Source organism: Ruditapes philippinarum, unplaced genomic scaffold, assembly GCF_026571515.1.
Source record: "Ruditapes philippinarum isolate M1 unplaced genomic scaffold, ASM2657151v2 ctg69_1_1_1_1, whole genome shotgun sequence".
NCBI lineage: Eukaryota > Metazoa > Mollusca > Bivalvia > Venerida > Veneridae > Ruditapes > Ruditapes philippinarum.
In genome coordinates, this window is record NW_026862474.1 from 406,802 (window position 1) to 426,720 (window position 19,919).

At 30.6% G+C, this 19,919-nt stretch overlaps 1 protein-coding gene and 1 long non-coding RNA gene across 4 annotated transcripts; one reads left to right on the forward strand and one right to left on the reverse strand.

The window, feature by feature from the left end:
* Window positions 1–444: 444 nt before the first annotated feature.
* Window positions 445–19,660, reverse strand: LOC132719219 (uncharacterized). Of its 3 annotated transcripts, none has more exons than XM_060702975.1 (4): window positions 19,580–19,660; window positions 1,868–1,926; window positions 1,337–1,437; window positions 445–1,053 (listed from the first exon to the last, which is right to left on the reverse strand). In XM_060702975.1, exons 2-4 carry the CDS (start codon window positions 1,911–1,913, stop codon window positions 856–858), a joined length of 345 nt encoding a protein of 114 aa, XP_060558958.1. In that variant the 5' UTR covers window positions 1,914–1,926; window positions 19,580–19,660; the 3' UTR covers window positions 445–855. The 3 variants fall into 3 exon arrangements, with proteins under 3 accessions (XP_060558958.1, XP_060558957.1, XP_060558956.1); XM_060702974.1 differs by lacking the exon at window positions 19,580–19,660 and adding an exon at window positions 17,779–17,882; XM_060702973.1 differs by lacking the exon at window positions 19,580–19,660 and adding an exon at window positions 16,588–16,741.
* On the forward strand, window positions 11,136–13,773 carry LOC132719204 (uncharacterized). The gene is made up of 2 exons (XR_009624184.1): window positions 11,136–11,667; window positions 12,106–13,773. It is a non-coding gene; the product is annotated as an uncharacterized LOC132719204 (long non-coding RNA).
* Window positions 19,661–19,919: the final 259 nt, after the last annotated feature.

Consider the following 19,919-nt stretch of genomic DNA (forward strand, 5'->3'; position numbering starts at 1 on the left):
ACGTCGATTATGAAAAAGCAATCTCTAGTATGATTCTGTAGCTATTCAGTACTGTTTTCTTATCACTTGTCATGGTCCTAACCTCAATACTGCTCGAACCCCGGTTTGAGAAGGATACAAACATCTTAACAAGTCAGTTTTATACGTTAAATGACCTCAAAGTATTAAATACCCTTTATTTTTCTCATTGTTTTAAGTAATTGTGAATGCATTGTACGATTCAGATGTAGATGTTCTTAGATCATGTGTCCTCAAGCATTTTAATTTCTTATTAGAGTTACCATAATTTTTATGCTTTTGAACCTTGTATAATGTAACGTAAAAACTACTTTTTACACTTTACTTTTAATCGCGTGGTGCATTTTAAGAACAAAAATGGATGTCAGTGCTTGTAATTTTCATATTTCACTTTGTATGATCATCCCCAAAGTAATTAAGAACACCAGAATATAAGGTTGTTTATATCAAAGACTGCTCTACACGTTTATCATCTAAATAATAAAAAGTCAAAACAGACAACAATGGGCAAAAGGAAAACAGAAAACTTTAAAACAATTTGTATGAATATGTTAGAAATGGAAAGTAAGTAAGCCGAAAAAAGATGTTGCGGCAGAAGTAGATTAAATCAAGCTCATACATGTAACAAGTATATATGGATTTGTGCTTAAGAAGTTTGTTTGTCATTATATGTCTGAATAAAAGAAAAACTGTTGCCATTCAATTATAAACAGTTATATATACAAATATCGTCAATGTCATATTTTCTGATTCGTATTTTAGAGTTTATTTTAAGACTCTTTGAATATATGGAACGTCATGTCTTTCATACAAACTCAATATGTTCATAACACATATCTAAAGATCTCCATGTCGTGCTATTTTGTGATATAAATTCTCTAAACAATGTTCTATTGCTCCGCCTTTACTATTGTAAGACACTGTCTCCACTTCTTTAGTACAGGTATCAGAACAGATTCCCGTGTATTTCCACTTAAACCCCTTCACCTGACCTTTGTATGACCAGTTTATCGTGCAGCCTTTTCCTCTCTCAAACTGTAGAAATAAAACATATTTAAGTTGTGCTGACATAAACAAGGGACTAAAATGGTCAAATTTTAAACAATTATGCATGTTGCAAATGTATATTGACCTAATTGTATAGTCAATAGGGTTACTGTTAAAGCCGTAGCGAGAAATGTCATGTTGTACTGTACTTCAAATGAAATGAACCACTAATATTGAATAATTGTATAATTCAGAGAAATGTTCTGACAAAATGTACATATATTATATATATATATATTGTATATACTTATAAATGATTTAAGAATTTTACCTGCCCAGAACTCTCAGTTCCAAGAGCACCGGCTATGCCAGTTGCCATGTTCATAAAGTCACTTAACGTCATCAAGGCACCTAACATTCCATTGCTTTCACCTGTTGTAAAAGTAAAAATGAAAATGCAATGAAATGCAAAAGTGAGAGTTCCGCCTTTCACTTATAAAAATGAATCAATTTCATTATGTTATGCTCCAATGCTATCACTCTTTCCTTATTGCATTTCAAAGTCTATACTTTCATCCTTAAGCTGCAATATTTCCAACATGTTTCTGTCTTGTCATCTTTTAAAGGGACTCGACAATCTAACGAATGTTAATAAATGTAGATCATCCCAGATGGACCATATTGTTATAAATATATCAACTTTAAACCAGCTGAATTTAAGTAACTGACCTGTCCCTTTAACATCAAATACAAAACTCGACTACCAGCGGTAGAGAACCAGCCAATCACCTATCATGATTGTAAATAATATAAAACTGCATTGAGATGTACATTTTATTTAAACTTGTGGGAAATGACTTACTTATGACTGCTATAAGCAGGATTAATGTCAATGTTTGCTTCATCATTCTGTCACAATGTCTGTAATGAAATTAATATACATGTATTTATATATAAAAATAGGACAAAATTATCCACTTGTTCAAATGTCATGTCGAGTTTTCAGGCACGTCTTACCTTTCCTCTTAACAACGATTACTATAAAATAACAGCCAATGACACTTAATATTTCATTATTTTCGGTTGAAATTTCATAAATATTTTATTGTACTGTATTTAACCTGTATCGTAAAAACTAAAATAGTTTTGGGATTTTTCTTTTGTTGTGTCTAAAATTACTATGGACCGATATACAATGTAGTTGTTAATATTCAATCGATCGACTACATACAATAACAAGTCCAGGGAGTTACTTGAGACATTCCATTGCTATAAAGCTATTGTTATTGTACGTTTAGGTATTTGGTTACGTGTTACAATCCGAATAAATAATTAGCATTCATGTTTTATTCATTAGTGATATAAATTCAGTTCCATTAAATCACATACACATGTTCATCTATATAGTTAACTGTTTGAAACAGTGAAATTATCAATTTGATATTTTTCACTGTTTTGAATTTAAGCCCATCACGTTGTTTCAGAGAAATACCAGCGTGCACAGTACTGGGAACCAACTTAATGACATGACGTCGTAAACGATGCCACGTTGTATTATTATTTGGCATGCTCTTCATTTAGCATTACGTTAAAGTGTCTTTTTAAACATTCCTCTGCATATAATAAAAAGAAAAGTTTTTAGTTTTGTGTAAGATCGCTCATGAACACCAAAAGTTCATATTTTACTCGTGGCTCGTGAAATATACCTTTTGATGCTCACTCGGTGAAATATATTCCGATCTAACAGTGAACTAAACAAGTATGTTCTTTATACTTAAATAAATTGAAAAATATTTATTTTTTGATATTCCTGTCCCGAGTTGTGTTCAAAGCGTTGCAACGCTTTTCAGTGTTTGATTTTTTTTCACAATTAGAATAAATATTCTGTAAAAAACGGAGTGTGCGAATGATCAGAAACTTTGCACATAAGTTATTGGTCTGGACTAACATCAAGTGGAACATTAATCCTGAAAAATTATTCAAGAACCCCATACCATCAACATATTGGAAGCTTACATACATCAAACCTTTTTTCTTGTTATCATATCTGGCATTTGTCAGCACGTTGACTCTTTTTCGAAACATAATTTTAAATGATTATATCTGAATAAACCTATTAAGCTTCCTATATCCGGAGCAATTTATAAAATGTCACTTCCGACTGTTCGGATATGAGCTTTAGTCCTATAATACTATAATTGATATACATGTAATTGTTAATATTATTCTATTACAAATTGTGTGGAATATTTAATGCTCTTAGTCAGCCATGGATAAGGCGAAAATCTAACATAAAGTTACAGGTTTTTGCAATCGATGACGAAGCAAAACCTATTTTATAATATTCTATTTTATATAAAAGTTTTAAACTCTATTAACTTTGTTACTTAATGACCAGTCATGACGGAAATTTTATGCCAACCATAAATAAAATAAGTTAAAGATATGTGTTGCATTTATTATCATTTGTTCCTTTAAAGTGACTATGTTGGAAAAATAATGATTTAATATTTATAGTACGCATATATTAACTACTAAACATGGCCGTTTGTACAGATGTAAACACACTTTTTATAAACAAAACTGCTAAAAACTTTCTTTGATTTTCTACAGGTTTATAAACTTAAGATAACAGAATAACCGGGAACGCAATTATATTTTCATGTCTTCTGCTGTTATGATCTGATTATATTTTACACTGATATCTAAAAAAGTCATAGTTATCATTCTTCAACGATATTGTCGATTTTCATACGTATAGCAACAATGTAAATCCATGGCTGTCTGATATTGTTCTTTTTCAATTTATGTAACCATTTGGATCACTTCGACTATATATGAATTTAAAACACCTTCTTATTTAACCAGAATCCATTATATTAATCCACAGTTACAATATATGAAACCATACGTCAGTGTATGAAACCGAGGTAGCAATATATATTGTAGCTTAAATTGATAATGTTTGGTAAAGATAGGCCAATTCTTATGTATTATATTATGGAAAGCCATGGCTGTCTGATGTTGTTCTTTTTCAATTTATGTAACCATTTGGATAATATATGAGTTCACTTCCACTATATATGAATTGAAAACACCTTCTTATTTAACCGGAATCCTTTGTTTTAATCCACAGTAACAATATATGAAACCATACCGTCAGTGTATGAAACCGAGTTAGCAATATATAAGTTGATTTTCTCAATATATGATTCCAATTCTTCAATATATGATACCAAAGTAGCCATGTATGGAACCAGATGTCCTTATATGAAACCGAATTATCAATATATTAATTTATTTTTCAATATATGAAACCAATGTATCAAGTTATGAAACCAAAGTAGAAATATATAAGTTGGTTATTACATTATATGATTCAAATTCTTCAATATATGGTACCAAAGTAGCCATGTATGGAACCAGATGTCCTGATATGTAACCGAATTATCAATATGTTAATTCATTTTTACAATATATGAAACCAATTTATCAATGTATGGAACCAAAGTAGCAATATATGACTTGATTATCACTTTATATGATACCAGTTCTTCAATATATGGTACCAAAAGAAGCCATATATGGGACCAGATGCCTTATATGAAACCGAATTATCAATATATTAAGTTCATTTTTACAATATAATGAAACCATTTTATTAATGTATGGAACCAAAGTAGCAGCTAGTATATAAGTTGATGTTACATTCTATGGTAGCAATTTTCATTATATGGAACCAAAATAGCCTATTTTCAAGTCAACAATTTAAAGGCCGATGTCACTGGGTTCTGTTATTACAATTCATACACTTTTTCATGAAATCATAATTATTTGACTGATTATTTTTTAAACTTTGTGAGTAGATTAACCTTGATGTGTCCTTCTGGCCATGCCTATTTTTGATCAAAGGTAAAGGTCGAGATGAACTTATTTTTTAAATATGTTTTTGTTAATGGTCAGTACGACTTAATAGCTTAAATTATGACATACAACTCCTACATATATAACGATAAGTTTTGCCTGCCCAGCCCATTTTAAGTGAATGTGATGTTAAATTCAAATATTTCCTTATTCAGAAAATGTGCAGTATGCAGTCAGTGAAGTACGCTGTTCTTTAAACAAGGAATATTGGCGCGAAACTGTAATACCGGTGCAAGGATAGAATACAGCCTTTAAAAAAGTCCCGTCAATATAATGACATTTTGGTTCAATATATTGCTACTTTGGTATCATATATTGAAGAACTGGTATCATATAATGTGAAAATCAACTTATATATTGCTAATTCGGTTACATATATTGATAAACTGGTTTCATATATTGTAAAATTGATTTCATATATTAATAATTCGGTTTCATATAAGGGCATCTGGTTCCATACATGACTTACTTGGATCCATATATTGAAGATCTGGTATCATATATAATGTGATAATCAACTTATATATTGATACTTCGGCTCCATACATTCATAAAATGGTTTCATATATTGTAAAAATGAATTAATATATTGATAATTTCGTTTCATATAAGGACACCTGGTTCCATACATTGCTACTTTGGTTCCATATATTGAATTATTGGTATCATATATTGTAATAACCAACTCATATATTGCTACTTTGGTCCCATACATTGATAAAATGGTTTCATATATTGTAAAAATGAATTAATATATTGATAATTTGGTTTCATATAAGGACACCTGGTTCCATACATTGTTACTTTGGTTCCATATATTGAATTATTGGTATCATATATTGTAATAACCAACTTATATATTGCTACTTTGGTTCCATACTGTGATAAGATGGTTTAATATATTGTAAAAATGAATTAATATATTGATAATTTGATTTCATATAAGGACACCTGGTTGCATACATTGCTACTTTGGTACCATATATTGAATAATTGGTATAACCAACTCATATATTGCTACTCTGGTTCCATACATTGATAAAATGGTTTCATATATTGTAAAAATGAATTAATATATTGATAATTCGGTTTTATATAAGGACATCTGGTTCCATACATGGCTACTTTGGTAACATATATTGAAGAATTGGAATCATATATTGAGAAAATCAACTTATATATTGCTAACTCGGTTTCATATACTGACAGTATGGTTTCATATATTGTTACTGTGGATTAATATAATGAATTCCGGTTAAATAAGAAGGTGTTTTCAATTCATATATAGTCGAAATGAACTCATATATTATCCAAATGGTTACATAAATTGAAAAAGAACAATATCAGACAGCCATGGCTTTCCATATTATATACATGTATTCATATGCTTTTTAAGTAATTTCGTATCTCAAATTAAACATTCTCACATCACATAAACCATGATTTTGTAATTATATATATTCATGTCATGTGTCATTTATGTATTGTATGTTGTATTTGTATACTTAAACCAAGTAATAAAGTTTCTGTTCTGTTCTTTTCTGTTCTATAAGTAGGTATAAACTGGGGGGAGCAATCTTCGGTTACCCGAAGATTTGCTCCCCGAAGATTTGCTCCCCGAAGATTTGCTCCCCGAAGATTTGCTCCCCGAAGATTTGCTCCCTAAGATTTACCCCGAAGATTTGCTCCGAAGAATTGCCCCGAAGATTTTTCCTTTACCAAGATTCGCTCTTTATCACGTGACATACATGATCAAACACCAGTCATTAAAAACGTTAGTTTGTGTTAACTAAACTTCATTGCAAGCTAACAGTGAATCATGAGTGATCAGGAAAAGAACAAAATTTTACAGCGGTATTATTTTAAGGCGGGAAATCCTGCAGCCTACACGGGTGCGAAGAAACTGTTTAGCGTGATTAATAAAAAAACACCCAGGAATATTTACAATAGCTTACATTAAGCAGTGGTTGAATGAACAAGACGCTTATTCGCTGCAAAAGCCTAGACGCCACAGATTTAAGACTGTCAAAGTGCGAGTGACGAGCATTGGTGAGCAGCTTGATGTAGATCTTTTGTCTATGAATAATTTGGCTGACGACAATGTTGGCGTGCGGTTTCTGCTTTTCATTTTTTAATCGAAAGTCCTATTCTGGCGTCTTAATTAGAAGCAACATATAATCAAACGATGTGAGGAGGTAGTAAGAGTGAAAGAGGAGGTAGTAAGAGTGAAAGAGGAGGTAGTAAGAGTGAAAGAGGAGGTACTAAGAGTGAAAGAGGAGGTAGTAAGAGTGAAAGAGGAGGTAGTAAGAGTGAAAGAGGAGGTACTAAGAGTGAAAGAGGAGGTACTAAGAGTGAAAGAGGATGTACTAAGAGTGAAAGAGGAGTCATAATGAAGGACTGATAAAGCATACAGATTAAAATTAATGAAAAATGAATGGGGAGACGTGTGAGAATAAGTATTTCAACCAATCAGATACTGTACAATGACGGTTAAATCATAGCTTAACTGTATTTAAGAAATGGGTCTTTCCTTCGTCATATCTGTCTTGTAAAAGCAAGTGGTTGTTCAAGTTTTTTCTCGATGAAAAAATTGCATTGAGGCGGCAGCATGGAATATAACTGTTTTCCTTTTCGAATACCCGATCATGTCAAGGACAGTAAAGATATAAATTCAATACTCGCCGAAAGCTTTCACCTTCAGAAAAGACACGGACTTTCTAATGCCTGCGGATTTGTGAATATTGTTTTAAAACGATGTTTTGATATTGCGAGATTTCCTTCAAAAATAATATACGGACAAATTCTCATTGAAGATATTGCCATACCGCACGTGTGGTTGGATGTCTGCGATCAAATCGTAGACAACACCTACGTAGAAGATATACCTGATCGATTGTTCATTCAAGTGAAGAAAACATGTCGATATGAGACGAGCTCGTCTCAACACATTAGCGATACAAACCGGTTTCTTGGAGATGAGTATTCTCAATTGGCAGGGATCGGTTTTCACGACGATAGCGCTTTTGAATGGATGTTTCGTAATACAGACAGGTATTTGATGTTGGCTCAAAATAAAGTCCAGATGAAACGTTACTATCGCGATATGTCGAATTTCATGCAGTACAACATGAATTTAACTTCGCTTTGTTTGCCACAAAACATTAAGTGTTGGCGGTGCGATGAGAAGATGACTTGCGAACGATGCCATGTTGCTAGATACTGTAGTCGTAATTGTATGCACGCAGACAGATTAGTTATACACCACTCAATATGTTTATTACCTTTGTCAAAATAAACAAACAAAATGAGGTCATTAGTAAAGTTTTGAAAACTGAGAATCATCAAATGACGTAAAAGATCAGAAATAAAAAGAAACTTAAAACGTAATTTTAAGACATTTGATTATAGTTTTATACAACGAATGAACACTTTTTCAGTTCATTGTCAGCTTAGTTGCCAAAGAGTGAAGACGTATAATCACAGAAATGGATATTTTGGATAACGCAAAGAGAAATAACAAAAGGGGAAGGCTATCCGAAAAGACGGACCTGTTTAATAACAGGACGAAGAAACGTACACGACGTTCAAACAGTCGGTCATCGTCATCTCAAATGTATATACGGATGGTTCTTCCGGCGGAGCAAATGACTGCCATAGCTAAAAGCATGTTGGAGCGTCAGGCTAAACCAAAAGAGGTATCCATTGTAGGTTTAGATGATATAAAACCATCCGGTGAAAAACGCAGACGTCAAAAAACCAAAGTGGGTGGTAATAGCAAGAATAATAGACAGACAACATCTAGTGGGAAAAAAACGTAATCATAATAATATTGAAAAATGATGACATCAACTATTGTTGGAACAACATTAAATATAAATCACTTCCTTCACTCCCTCCTCATTGCGTTTAAAGAACGTGAAGGTGATTGTTTCGATGCGATAATTTGCGTTTATAAAGAATTCAGGCAGAAAGGATAATATGTTACGACACACCAAAAAGTCTGGCACATTCTACCTCTGATGAATGCATCTAAGAGTACACATGCAAAAGAGGAAAAATATTTTTGGATCCATAGATGTAAGAAAAACGAAAGTATTAACACATCAGTTTCCCCGAATTTTTGATAGTGACAATGAAAGGGAAAGTGATGTTGTTAATGGCAGATTCTTCAGAGGAGTCCTTTGAATTTAGACCCTTGGGACGAAATCATAGATGAAGCGTTTCGGAACGTGTCAGTCGCAATATTGACAGTAAGGTAAATGAGCTCAATAGAGGTAAACAACGATATCAGCGATGCTGAAGCATGGAAGATGTGTATCAGGGATATGAAAAGCCACATACAGGGACGCTATGAGAATAGTTTTGGTAGCAACTGCTGTGGTTTGATGGCCATGAAAAAGGAATCCCGTCTATAAATCTATAAAGGTGACTATTCCAGCAGCTGATTGATTCTGAAGATTATGGTCCTGAAGAAGCTTTAAAATACGGCATCCTTTAGAGGAAGTTTTTGTTTGATAAAGTGTTAGAAAGGTACGACATTCCCGACCTGGAAGGCGAGGACGATAACACACAATCGAAAGCCGCTCAAAAATGATGAAACAACGTGAAACCAATACTTACGACAGAGATTAAACGAGTGTTTCGAGAATCGTTTGTCCTAAATACAATTTGAAAAGAAAGAACTTTGATGTTGAGTCGCTGACAATATACAGGCACAAGCTCCATTTGGACTTTGTTGAGAAGATGGATTTCTGACTTATAGTGTATTTCACGTGCTTATTACAAAGAGTGCTCAAAAACGCAACGGGACTCGCATTTCTTGTAGTAGTCCAAGCATTCCTATACTTCTTATCTGATTATTCTTATATTTGAATTAAGTTCCGAAGCTCTAACAATAAGCTATTGAATTGGACAAAAAATGCAATAAGACGTGTTTTATTATTTATATATATTTACATGCAGAACCAAAGTGTCAATAAAATAATAAAACTGATTTCCTCGTTTGTGATCGTCTGTCACCCATATTAAAACAACCTTTTGAAAGTACGGCGTTACTTTTAAATTGTAACTGTTCTAACAGCAGTCTATTAAAAGCTAGGAAGGACTGATGTTTAAAATAAAACATACCACTGCGATTCTACACTTGAAAATAGCAACATACAGTTTAATGTCGTTTATGCAGAGTTATTATGCATTTTAATATCTCTTTACAGTTTGCTTATCTGAGTACTGATCTTTGTATTAAGTATGATGTCGATAACAAGTGAACTTAAGAGAAAATATTGGCATATTGCATGTTTTATCGTCACAGTCTAATTTTACATAATATGAGTAAAAAGGGTTGCAGCGTATTAACCTTTATACGCTATCGTATTTAAATATCTTTTACAATAACGGACAAATATTTTACACAGATGAATTGATTTGTACTTTAAGCAAGTAATCTCCATGATAACAAAATTATGCGGTATTAGCTGGGTTTGAATCAGGTTCCTTATCAAATATACACCTTCTACGCTCGAGCTGCTTACAAATACAAAACACACACACACACACACACACAAAAAAAAAAAAACCAAAAAAAAAAAAAAAAAAATAACATGACATATAAACAGAACATGACAACTGAAGCATTAAACTAATAAAGCTTCTTTTTTTGTGTAATAATTTTAAACTATTTAACATCTGCTTGTTATATTTGTTATATCAGTTTAAGGTAATGTAAAAAAAAGACCCCACCTAATTTTTTTTATCATTTCGCATTTAAACTTTTTTTAAACCTGTATAAGTTTTGAAATGCATGTACATCTATAACGTTAACCAAACATATTGAATTTCATTTTTAAACATAGAGATTAAATGCTTCGTTACTATGGTTACTTAACTTTTTTTCATATTTTTTATAAATGGTATTTTACCTGTGTACACTCAGGTAGACCGTTAATGATGTTTAAACCATTTCGTTTAAACTGTGACTTTGATGGATTTCATCGTATTAAATTTCTTAATCATCGATGTGGACAGATATAAAATAAAATAGATATTTGCAATAATACATTATTCTTCTCCAAGATAAATTTTCGAAATCGGGTAATAAATAGTAAAGCTACAACGTTTTTTTGTGAAGTATGTCACAGTTTTGCACAGACATTTTACTCTTAACGCTGTCAATTATTGATCGCGTGTATACAGGTATATATACCCGACAAGATAGTTTAGCGTTTTATATATGGTTAATAGTACGTTTCCACTCCATTCAATTAAAGCCGTGGTTTAAGGTAATGTAAAAAAAGACCCTACCTTTAAACTTTATCATTTTACAACTAGTGACTCAAATCTGTAAACACACTAAACGTGATATTTTAAAGATCACCAAACTTTGATATATTTTTAATGTAGGCGTAAAGATTGAAGTATTTCCATTGCTTGGATTGGTGTGTAACTTATTTAAGATATATGTGCCCGCGTCTAAATATTTTTTAAAGTTGGTGTCGGTGTATAGCATTGTAACTTCCTTATAAAAGATTGACTTTATGTCGATTTTTTCTGTGAAATGTTGATACAAATAAATACATGTTTGGAATATAAGTTCGTGCTACATAGTTTCTCCGCGAATTTATTATGAAAATAAATTCATATCTGGAATATATAATTAAACGCAATATGGAATTATTACAACTGCATCACAGACAAAGATAAAAAAAGGTGGTTTGTGGAATTAATATAATCCTTCAAAAGGTATGTTTTACTCTAGTTTTATTTTAAATAAGAATAAGAATGTTTATCAGTTTCTCAAATGACTGATTTCGTGTACATAAGGTTGTAGTTTATTTTTTTTAAAAAGTCGATTTGCAATTTACACAGCCCTTTAAACGTAATATACCCATCACTTTTTTTTCATAAACTATTCATAACGTTAACCAAACATTTGAATTTCAATTTTAAACCTAGAGATTAAATACCTCGTTACTAAGGTTACTTAACATTTTTTCATATTTTTATACATGATAATTTATTTTACCTGTGATCGTAAATGATGTGTAAACCATTTCGTTTAAACTCTGACTTTAGATTTCAAAAGAAAGAGTACTGACTCACTGGACTGTTAAATAATTTTGAAAGGTGAGATGTTTTAAAAATATATCCATTAAAAATAGTATTTCTTTACTTGTTAAGCTAAATGGTGGATCATTCAACAACGTTGAAGAGGTGAAACTGAGACACATTCCACAAGGAGAATATGTTCACATTTAAAATGTTCAAACGTGATGTTTTATACAGTGAATATACAGCGAACTTTTGTCTTTACTATAATAACTGAAATGTTTAATGCTGACATTTTGTAATAAAATTTTATATTGGATGATGTACTGTTTTACTGTGCTGCATTTGATAATAAAAACTATGATAAAAGGAAATAATCAATGCTGACATTTGACACTGTGTTGTGATAGCGATACATTATTAAACATTAACATTTAATGATAAAAAGTACTCAAAGGAAATATTAAATGGTTATATTTGTTGATAAACTATAATTTTAGTGTACTATGCGTACATATCCATTATGTTTCAACCCTTCTATGCATGAATAAAAACAGTGTTGTTCTGTCTTTTGTTATTTGTTCAAAGAGGCACTCTCTAAACATTTTACTGCATATTTTAAATGACACATATGCTTCAAAAGAAAACAAAATAAGTACAATTTTTAAAACAAAGTAAGCCAAAAATATATATGAAAAATTAAAAAAAAAAAAAAATAATTAAAATAAAAATAAATGAAAACAAAAATAAATAATAAATTAAAAATTAAAAAAAAATAGATGAAAGAACTATAAAAATAAAGCTAAAAAGAAAACAACAAAAAACATTATTATTTCAAATGATTACGCAGAACCAAACTTTTGCAAATGATGTCGGAAAATATGTAAATATGTCAGTCAAATTCAATCATATTAACGTTATTTTAAAGGAAGTACACTTGTGGTTTTAGTGAGTGCCTCTTTATAAAAAACATTACCCTTTCTTTTTGCCTATTCTGAGGTTATACTAAATCGTCGCCACGGAATAATACAAAATACTTTATTTGATTTAGTAAATACTTATACCTTTCACCATGATCCCATAAGAAGACTTTACATTACCGTATGAACACGAAACTGTTAATTAAGTAGTTGTTGAAGTGTAAAAGCAAAAATGTAGTACAATGTGCGTTGTGGCGTGTAATGTAAACGAATATTAAACTTTTACGTGTGGAACTTTTAAGAACTTTTACGATTAAGTCTCTTTGCGTTTCGCATATCACTTTTCTTCCAAATGTATATAACAGATGAATAAGGCTAATTGAAAGGCTAGTGTGTACAATTTCAGCATTGCTGCATGTTTTCATGCATGATGCGCAGTATGTTTTTCTATTATTAGCTTATCATTATAAAAACTATTTTCGCTGAAAGTTAGTAAAAAATCTTAAAGGGTGATTTAAATGTAAATGAGGATCAGAAATCCTCGTGTTTTGAAAATACAACAAAGCTGGAATTTATTCGCTACTGTTTCATAACAAAGGTTTGCTGGAAATTCTAATAATAATAATAGTAAATTAATTCATTCTAGATCAAACCCGAAAATTCTCTTCCTACCTAAGGTGGCCACTGTATATAGAATACAAAAGTGGTACACGTGCGTACGTCCTTATTGTTCAAACGACTGTTTCGAAACTTTCTTATTTATAACGTGGAAGCACTTGAATAGGTAGATCAAATGAGAAATGAAAGTTAAGTACTCATTTGAGTAATTCTGTGTTTGGGGTTCACAGATATTAATAACGTCCCCCGCATTTCTCATTTCTTTCTACCATAAATGTTTAATGTAATCTAAGGTAAATGTTCCGACATACCGATTTTACCTATTGTAAATATTCCTGGGTGTTTTTTATTAAGCACGCTAAACAGTTTCTTCGCACCCGTGTAGGCTGCAGGATTTCCCGCCTTAAAATAATACCGCTGTAAAATTGTGTTCTTTTCCTGGTCACTCATGTTTCACTGTTAGCTTGCAATGAAGTTTAGTTAACACAAACTAACGTTTTTAATGACTGGTGTTTGATCATGTATGTCACGTGATAAAGAGCGAATCTTGGTAAAGGAAAAAGCTTCGGGGCAAATCTTCGGGGAGCAAATCTTCGGGGAGCAAATCTTCGGGGAGCAAATCTTCGGGGAGCAAATCTTCGGGTAACCGAAGATTGCTCCCCCCAGTTTATACCTACTTCTATATTAAGTTGATTTTGTCAATATATGATTCCAGTTCTTCAATATATGGTAACAAAGTAGCCATGTATGGAATCAGATATCTTTATATGAAACCGAATTATCAATATATTAATTCATTTTATTATATGAAACCAATTTATCAATTTATGAAACCAAAGTAGAAATGTATAAGTTGGTAATCACAATTTATGATACCAATTCTTCAATATATAGTACTAAAATAGCCATATATGGAACCAGATGTCCTGATATTTAACCGAATAATCAATATATTAATTCATTTTACAATGTATGGAACCGAAGTAGCAATATATAAGTTGATTATGACATTATATTATACCAATTCTTCAATATATTGTACCAAAGTAGCCATATAAAGAACCAAATGTCCTGATATGAAACCGAATTTTCAATATATTAATTCATTTTTACAATTAATGAAACCAATTTATCAATGTATGGAACCAAAGTAGTATTATATGACTTAATTATCACTTTATATGATACCAGTTCTCCAATATATGGTACCAAAGTAGCCATATATGGAACCAAATGCCTTTATATGAACCGAATTATCAATATATTATTTCATTTTTACAATATATGAAACCATTTTATTAATGTATGGAACCAAGGTAGCAGTATTTAAGTTGATTATCACATTATATGATACCATTTCTTCAATATATGATACCAAAGTAACAATATATGGAACCAGACTTTGAAGAACAGGTGCCATATAATGTGATAATCAACTTATATATTGCTACTTCGGTTACATACATTGATAAACTGGTTTCATATATTGTAAAAATGAATTAATATATTGATAAATCGGTTTCATATAAGGACATCTGGTTCCATATATTGCTACTTTGGTACCATATATTGAGGAACTGGTACCACATCAGGGTCGGGTCCACTTAAAAATTGATATTTTGGATCAATATATCGATGTAATGGCTTCATATATTGTAAAATTGAAATAATATATTGAAAATTTGGTTTCATATAAGGACATCTGGTTCCATACATGACTTACTTGGATCCATATATTGCAGATCTGGTATCATATAATGTGAAACTCAACTTATATATTGATACTTTGGTTCAACACATTGATAAAATGGAATCATATATTGTAAAATGAATTAATATATTTATATTTCAGTTTCATATAAGGACACCTGGTTCCATACATGGCTACTTTGGTTCCATAAAGAGAAAAATTACTATCATTTAATGTGATAATCAACTGATATATTGCTACTCTGGTTTTATACATTGATTAAATGGTTTCATATAGTGTAAAAATGAATTAATAAATTGATAATTTAGTTCCATATCAGGATATCTGGCTCAATACATGGTTACTTTAGTACCATATATCGAAGAATTGGTACCATATACCGGTAATGTGAAATCAACTTATATATTGATACTTTGGAAAAGAACAATATAAGACAGCCGTGGCTTTCTATAGCTTGATGCTTTAAATAGAATTCGTCGTAACTATAAATTGAAATCTAGATTAACTTTTCTTTCAAAGTTTAATAGTGATCGCTTAAATTAGATGTAGAAAACAATAGTTTTATGTATAAATATTATGGTTTGCCGATTTTTTTTTAAATTATTGGAAAAATGCAGCAGAAAAGATGTTTAACAGTTTACAATACATCTTATACACCAGCCGGATGCGTGATTTAAATATCCTGTAACCCATTTTTAATGGTTTTATAGCATGTATATAATGCTCAAATGAAAATTTATCAATATTGTCAGTTCAAAACGCATTATTTGTTAAGTTATTACCATATTTACACTACAAGTTAATAAATGAAGGTGATTAGAAATAAATTTATTTTGAAATTCTATAGAGTCTGAGTCACATTTTCAGTAAGAAAATTGTTTAAGAAAACATATTAAAAAATTACTTAAGTGTGGTAGCAACCTTAATGACTACATACAGGATCTTTAACTCTTTGTATTTAGAGGCTAATACTATAGTGTTGCTCGCCATTATGCAATTATTGCCTGAAGATGTCTACAAAGGCATATTGACCTTCCATAGATACAATAGCTTTCAAACAAACAAACATAACGAATATATACAAAAAGATACAATAGCTTTCAAACAAACAAACATAACGAATAATACGACATATTATATAAAACAAAGAATGTGGCTTATAGTTAAATAATATTAAATGAAATGATATATATGAACAGTGAGACAATTTCAATAAATTATTATAAAAGACATTTAACTGAAGAATTCAAATAAAGATTGGAAAAAAGAGTAAGTTTAAAAAACCGAAGTTTTTTATTTATTGTAGAAAGAAATTATTTTACTTCAACTACTGATAATTTTGAAAAAAGTATATTGAAAATTTACCTCTTAATAAGTTATCTTCACAAAAACTTTACGAAATTTACGTAAAACTTAGCAAGCGTCAATGACCGTTGCTAGAAGCCACTCATATGATACGCAAATACAGTACTGATAATTAAAATACGCAATAAAGTCTAAAGGAAACGTAGACTTGGTATTCCATGAATACATTCTCAAAAAACCAGATTTTCTTTTCCCATTTTTTTTATTTATAATCATATCATATTAATTAAATATCCTGTAACCCATTTTTAATGGTTTTATAGCATGTATATAATGCTCAAATGAAAATTTATCAATATTGTCAGTTCAAAACGCATTATTTGTAAAGTTATTACCAAATTTACACTACAAGTTAATAAAGGAAGGTGATTAGAAATAAATTTATTTTGAAATTCTATAAAGTCTGAGTCACATTTTCAGTAAGAAAATTGTTTAAGAAAACATATTTAAAATTTTACTTAAGTGTGGTAACAACCTTAATGACAACATACAGGATCTTTAACTCTTTGTATTTAGAGGCTTATACTATAGTGTTGCTCGCCATTATGCAATTATTGCCTGAAGATGTCTACAAAGGCATATTGACCTTCCATTAATTATGCGTTGAAAGGCCCTAAATGTTGTTAATATATACAAAAAGATACAATAGCTTTCAAACAAACAAACATAACGAATAATACGACATATTATATACCTTGACTACGAATTTTATTAAGCATACTGTGTATGGCTTAAAGTTAAATTAAATGATACACAAGAATAGTTTGTTTGTTTCATTTTACGCCTTTTCCCCACAGTATTTCAGTCATATAGGCGGGTAGTTTCCTAACCATCGTTCCTCGGAGAGTCTAGACAACCTTCCTCCGCGCGCGCTAAACTACCAAAGCATCTCCCGGGATCAAACCCACGCCAGAGAGGTAACTCACAAGAATAGTAAGGAATTTCAATAAATTATTGGAAATAAACAGTTGACCGAATAATTCAAAATTAAGATTAGAACAAAAGACGAGTAAATCTTAAAACCGAAGTTGTCTATTTATTTAATGCAAAAGAAGTCTTTGGTAAAAGAATATATATTTCAAAAAGTATTTCCTTGTTTTATTTTTATATTTAATCTAACTTATCGGTTTGACTTTTATTTACTTAACTTCTAATAATTTATAAAAACATTAAAAAATGTTAAAATTTTACCAAATCAAATTACTTCTTGTAGATCTCATCAAATTCCAACTTTACGATTTATTTATACATTTTATGAATTATTTTTCAATCTACGTCGTAAATGACCGTTCGTAGAAGCCATTACTATTTTTAGTAAATACCCGTAATAGTTATAAATAAGCGTTCAATTAAAGAGACACATAATCATGTTTGGAATCCCATGACTTCTTAAGAGTACAATTGTAAACACGCTTTTCACAGAAAACACTTAGCCGTAATTATTTATAAATACAATAATATGTGATTTTAAATCTAAAAATAACCAAAATTGCTGAACCGCAATTATATTCACATTGTCCTTTTCGTGTCTCGTTGCTATTGTGATAGCACTATAGTCTATATAGATATTTCAAAATGTCTATATTAATGAGCTTCGTCAGCTAGAATCTATCTAGCAAACACTTTCTATCTGCTTAACCGTTTTTATGTGAGATCAAGTATCAAAAAAACTTGTAAGAACATAGTGACAATAATTCATAATAGTCTCGGAATTAATACGGGCTGAAAACCCCTGGATTGAGAGACAGACACCTCAAGTAAAAACAGCTAGGTAACTTATCTACAAAGCATATAATAACCAGTTCTTCTTTGAAAAGGTAGCAACAATTTATTGACACATAATAAACTGTATGACGCGTTAAAAATTCATATTTCTGTCGCGAAGGTCACCGACAAAAATACTTTTGCTTAGCTTCAACATGTCATTGGCATAATTAAAAGAAAACAGTCAGGATTATAAAAAGAATGGGTAACACGTTGTACAAAATATATCAACGCTCTGTTGGGATGTTTGTGTGTTTACTTTTTGGTTTATTTTGTAAAGAACATGCCAACATTGATGAAACCTATCTCTCAACTTATACATGTGCGTGCATGTGTTCTTTTTTAAACGTTTTAAAAAATGTCACATGTCAATATGCAAATAATTATTTTGACGATGTATTTGTATATATATATTAATGAATTGAAATAAACTGTGAAACTGTGATAAATCGCCTTAATTACGCTCTGTTGGGATGTTTGTGTGTTTACTTTTTGGTTTATTTTGTAAAGAACATGCCAACATTGATGAAACCTATCTCTCAACTTATGCATGTACGTGCATGTGTTTTTTTTTTAAACGTTTTAAAAAAATGTCACATGTCAATATGCAAATAATTATTTTGACGATGTATTTATATATGAATTAATGAATTGAAATAAACTGTGAAACTGTGATAAACCGTCTTAATTTATATAATAATATGAACAAAGAACAGAACCTAACAGAACTGTTTTGTTCAAAATTCAACAAATACAACCTACACAGTAGACTGATGCATAATTTACGTTTTTGTATTTAGAGAATTTTACTTGTTCGTTGCTTGCCATTATGCGATAATTGCCTGAAAATGTCTACAAAGGCATGTGGGCCTATTTCTTGTAATAATGCTTTAAATAAGACCCCGAATGTTGTAAATATACAAAAGCTTACAAACAAATAAAAATAATACGACATATTGTATAACTTCACAAGTAAAATACGGATACAATTTTCATTAAGAATAAAACAAAGAATGTGGCTTATAGTTAAATAATATTAAATGAAATGATATATATGAACAGTGAGAAAATTTCAATAAATCATTATAAAAGACATTTAACTGAAGAATTCAAATAAAGATGGGAAAAAAGAGTAAATTTAAAAAACCGAAGTTTTTTATTTATTGTAGAAAGAAAATATTTTACTTCAACTACTGATAATTTTGAAAAAAGTATATTGAAAATTTACCATAATCTTAATAAGTTATCTTCACAAAAACTTTACGAAATTTACGTAAAACTTAGCAAACGTGAATGACCGTTGGTAGAAGCCACTCATATGATACGCAAATACAGAACTGATAATTAAACTACGCAATTAAGTCTAAAGGAAACGTAGACTTGGTATTCCATGAATACTTTGTCAAAAAGCCAGATTTTCCTTTCCCATTTTTTTATATTTATAATCATATCATATTCCATGAATAACAAATCAAAACATATTTGCGGTCAAGTCAATGCGACACGCAAATTCCTTTCTTTTTACAATTCTACCTGCAGTTAAATAGGGTCAGTGCAAGCTCTCAATA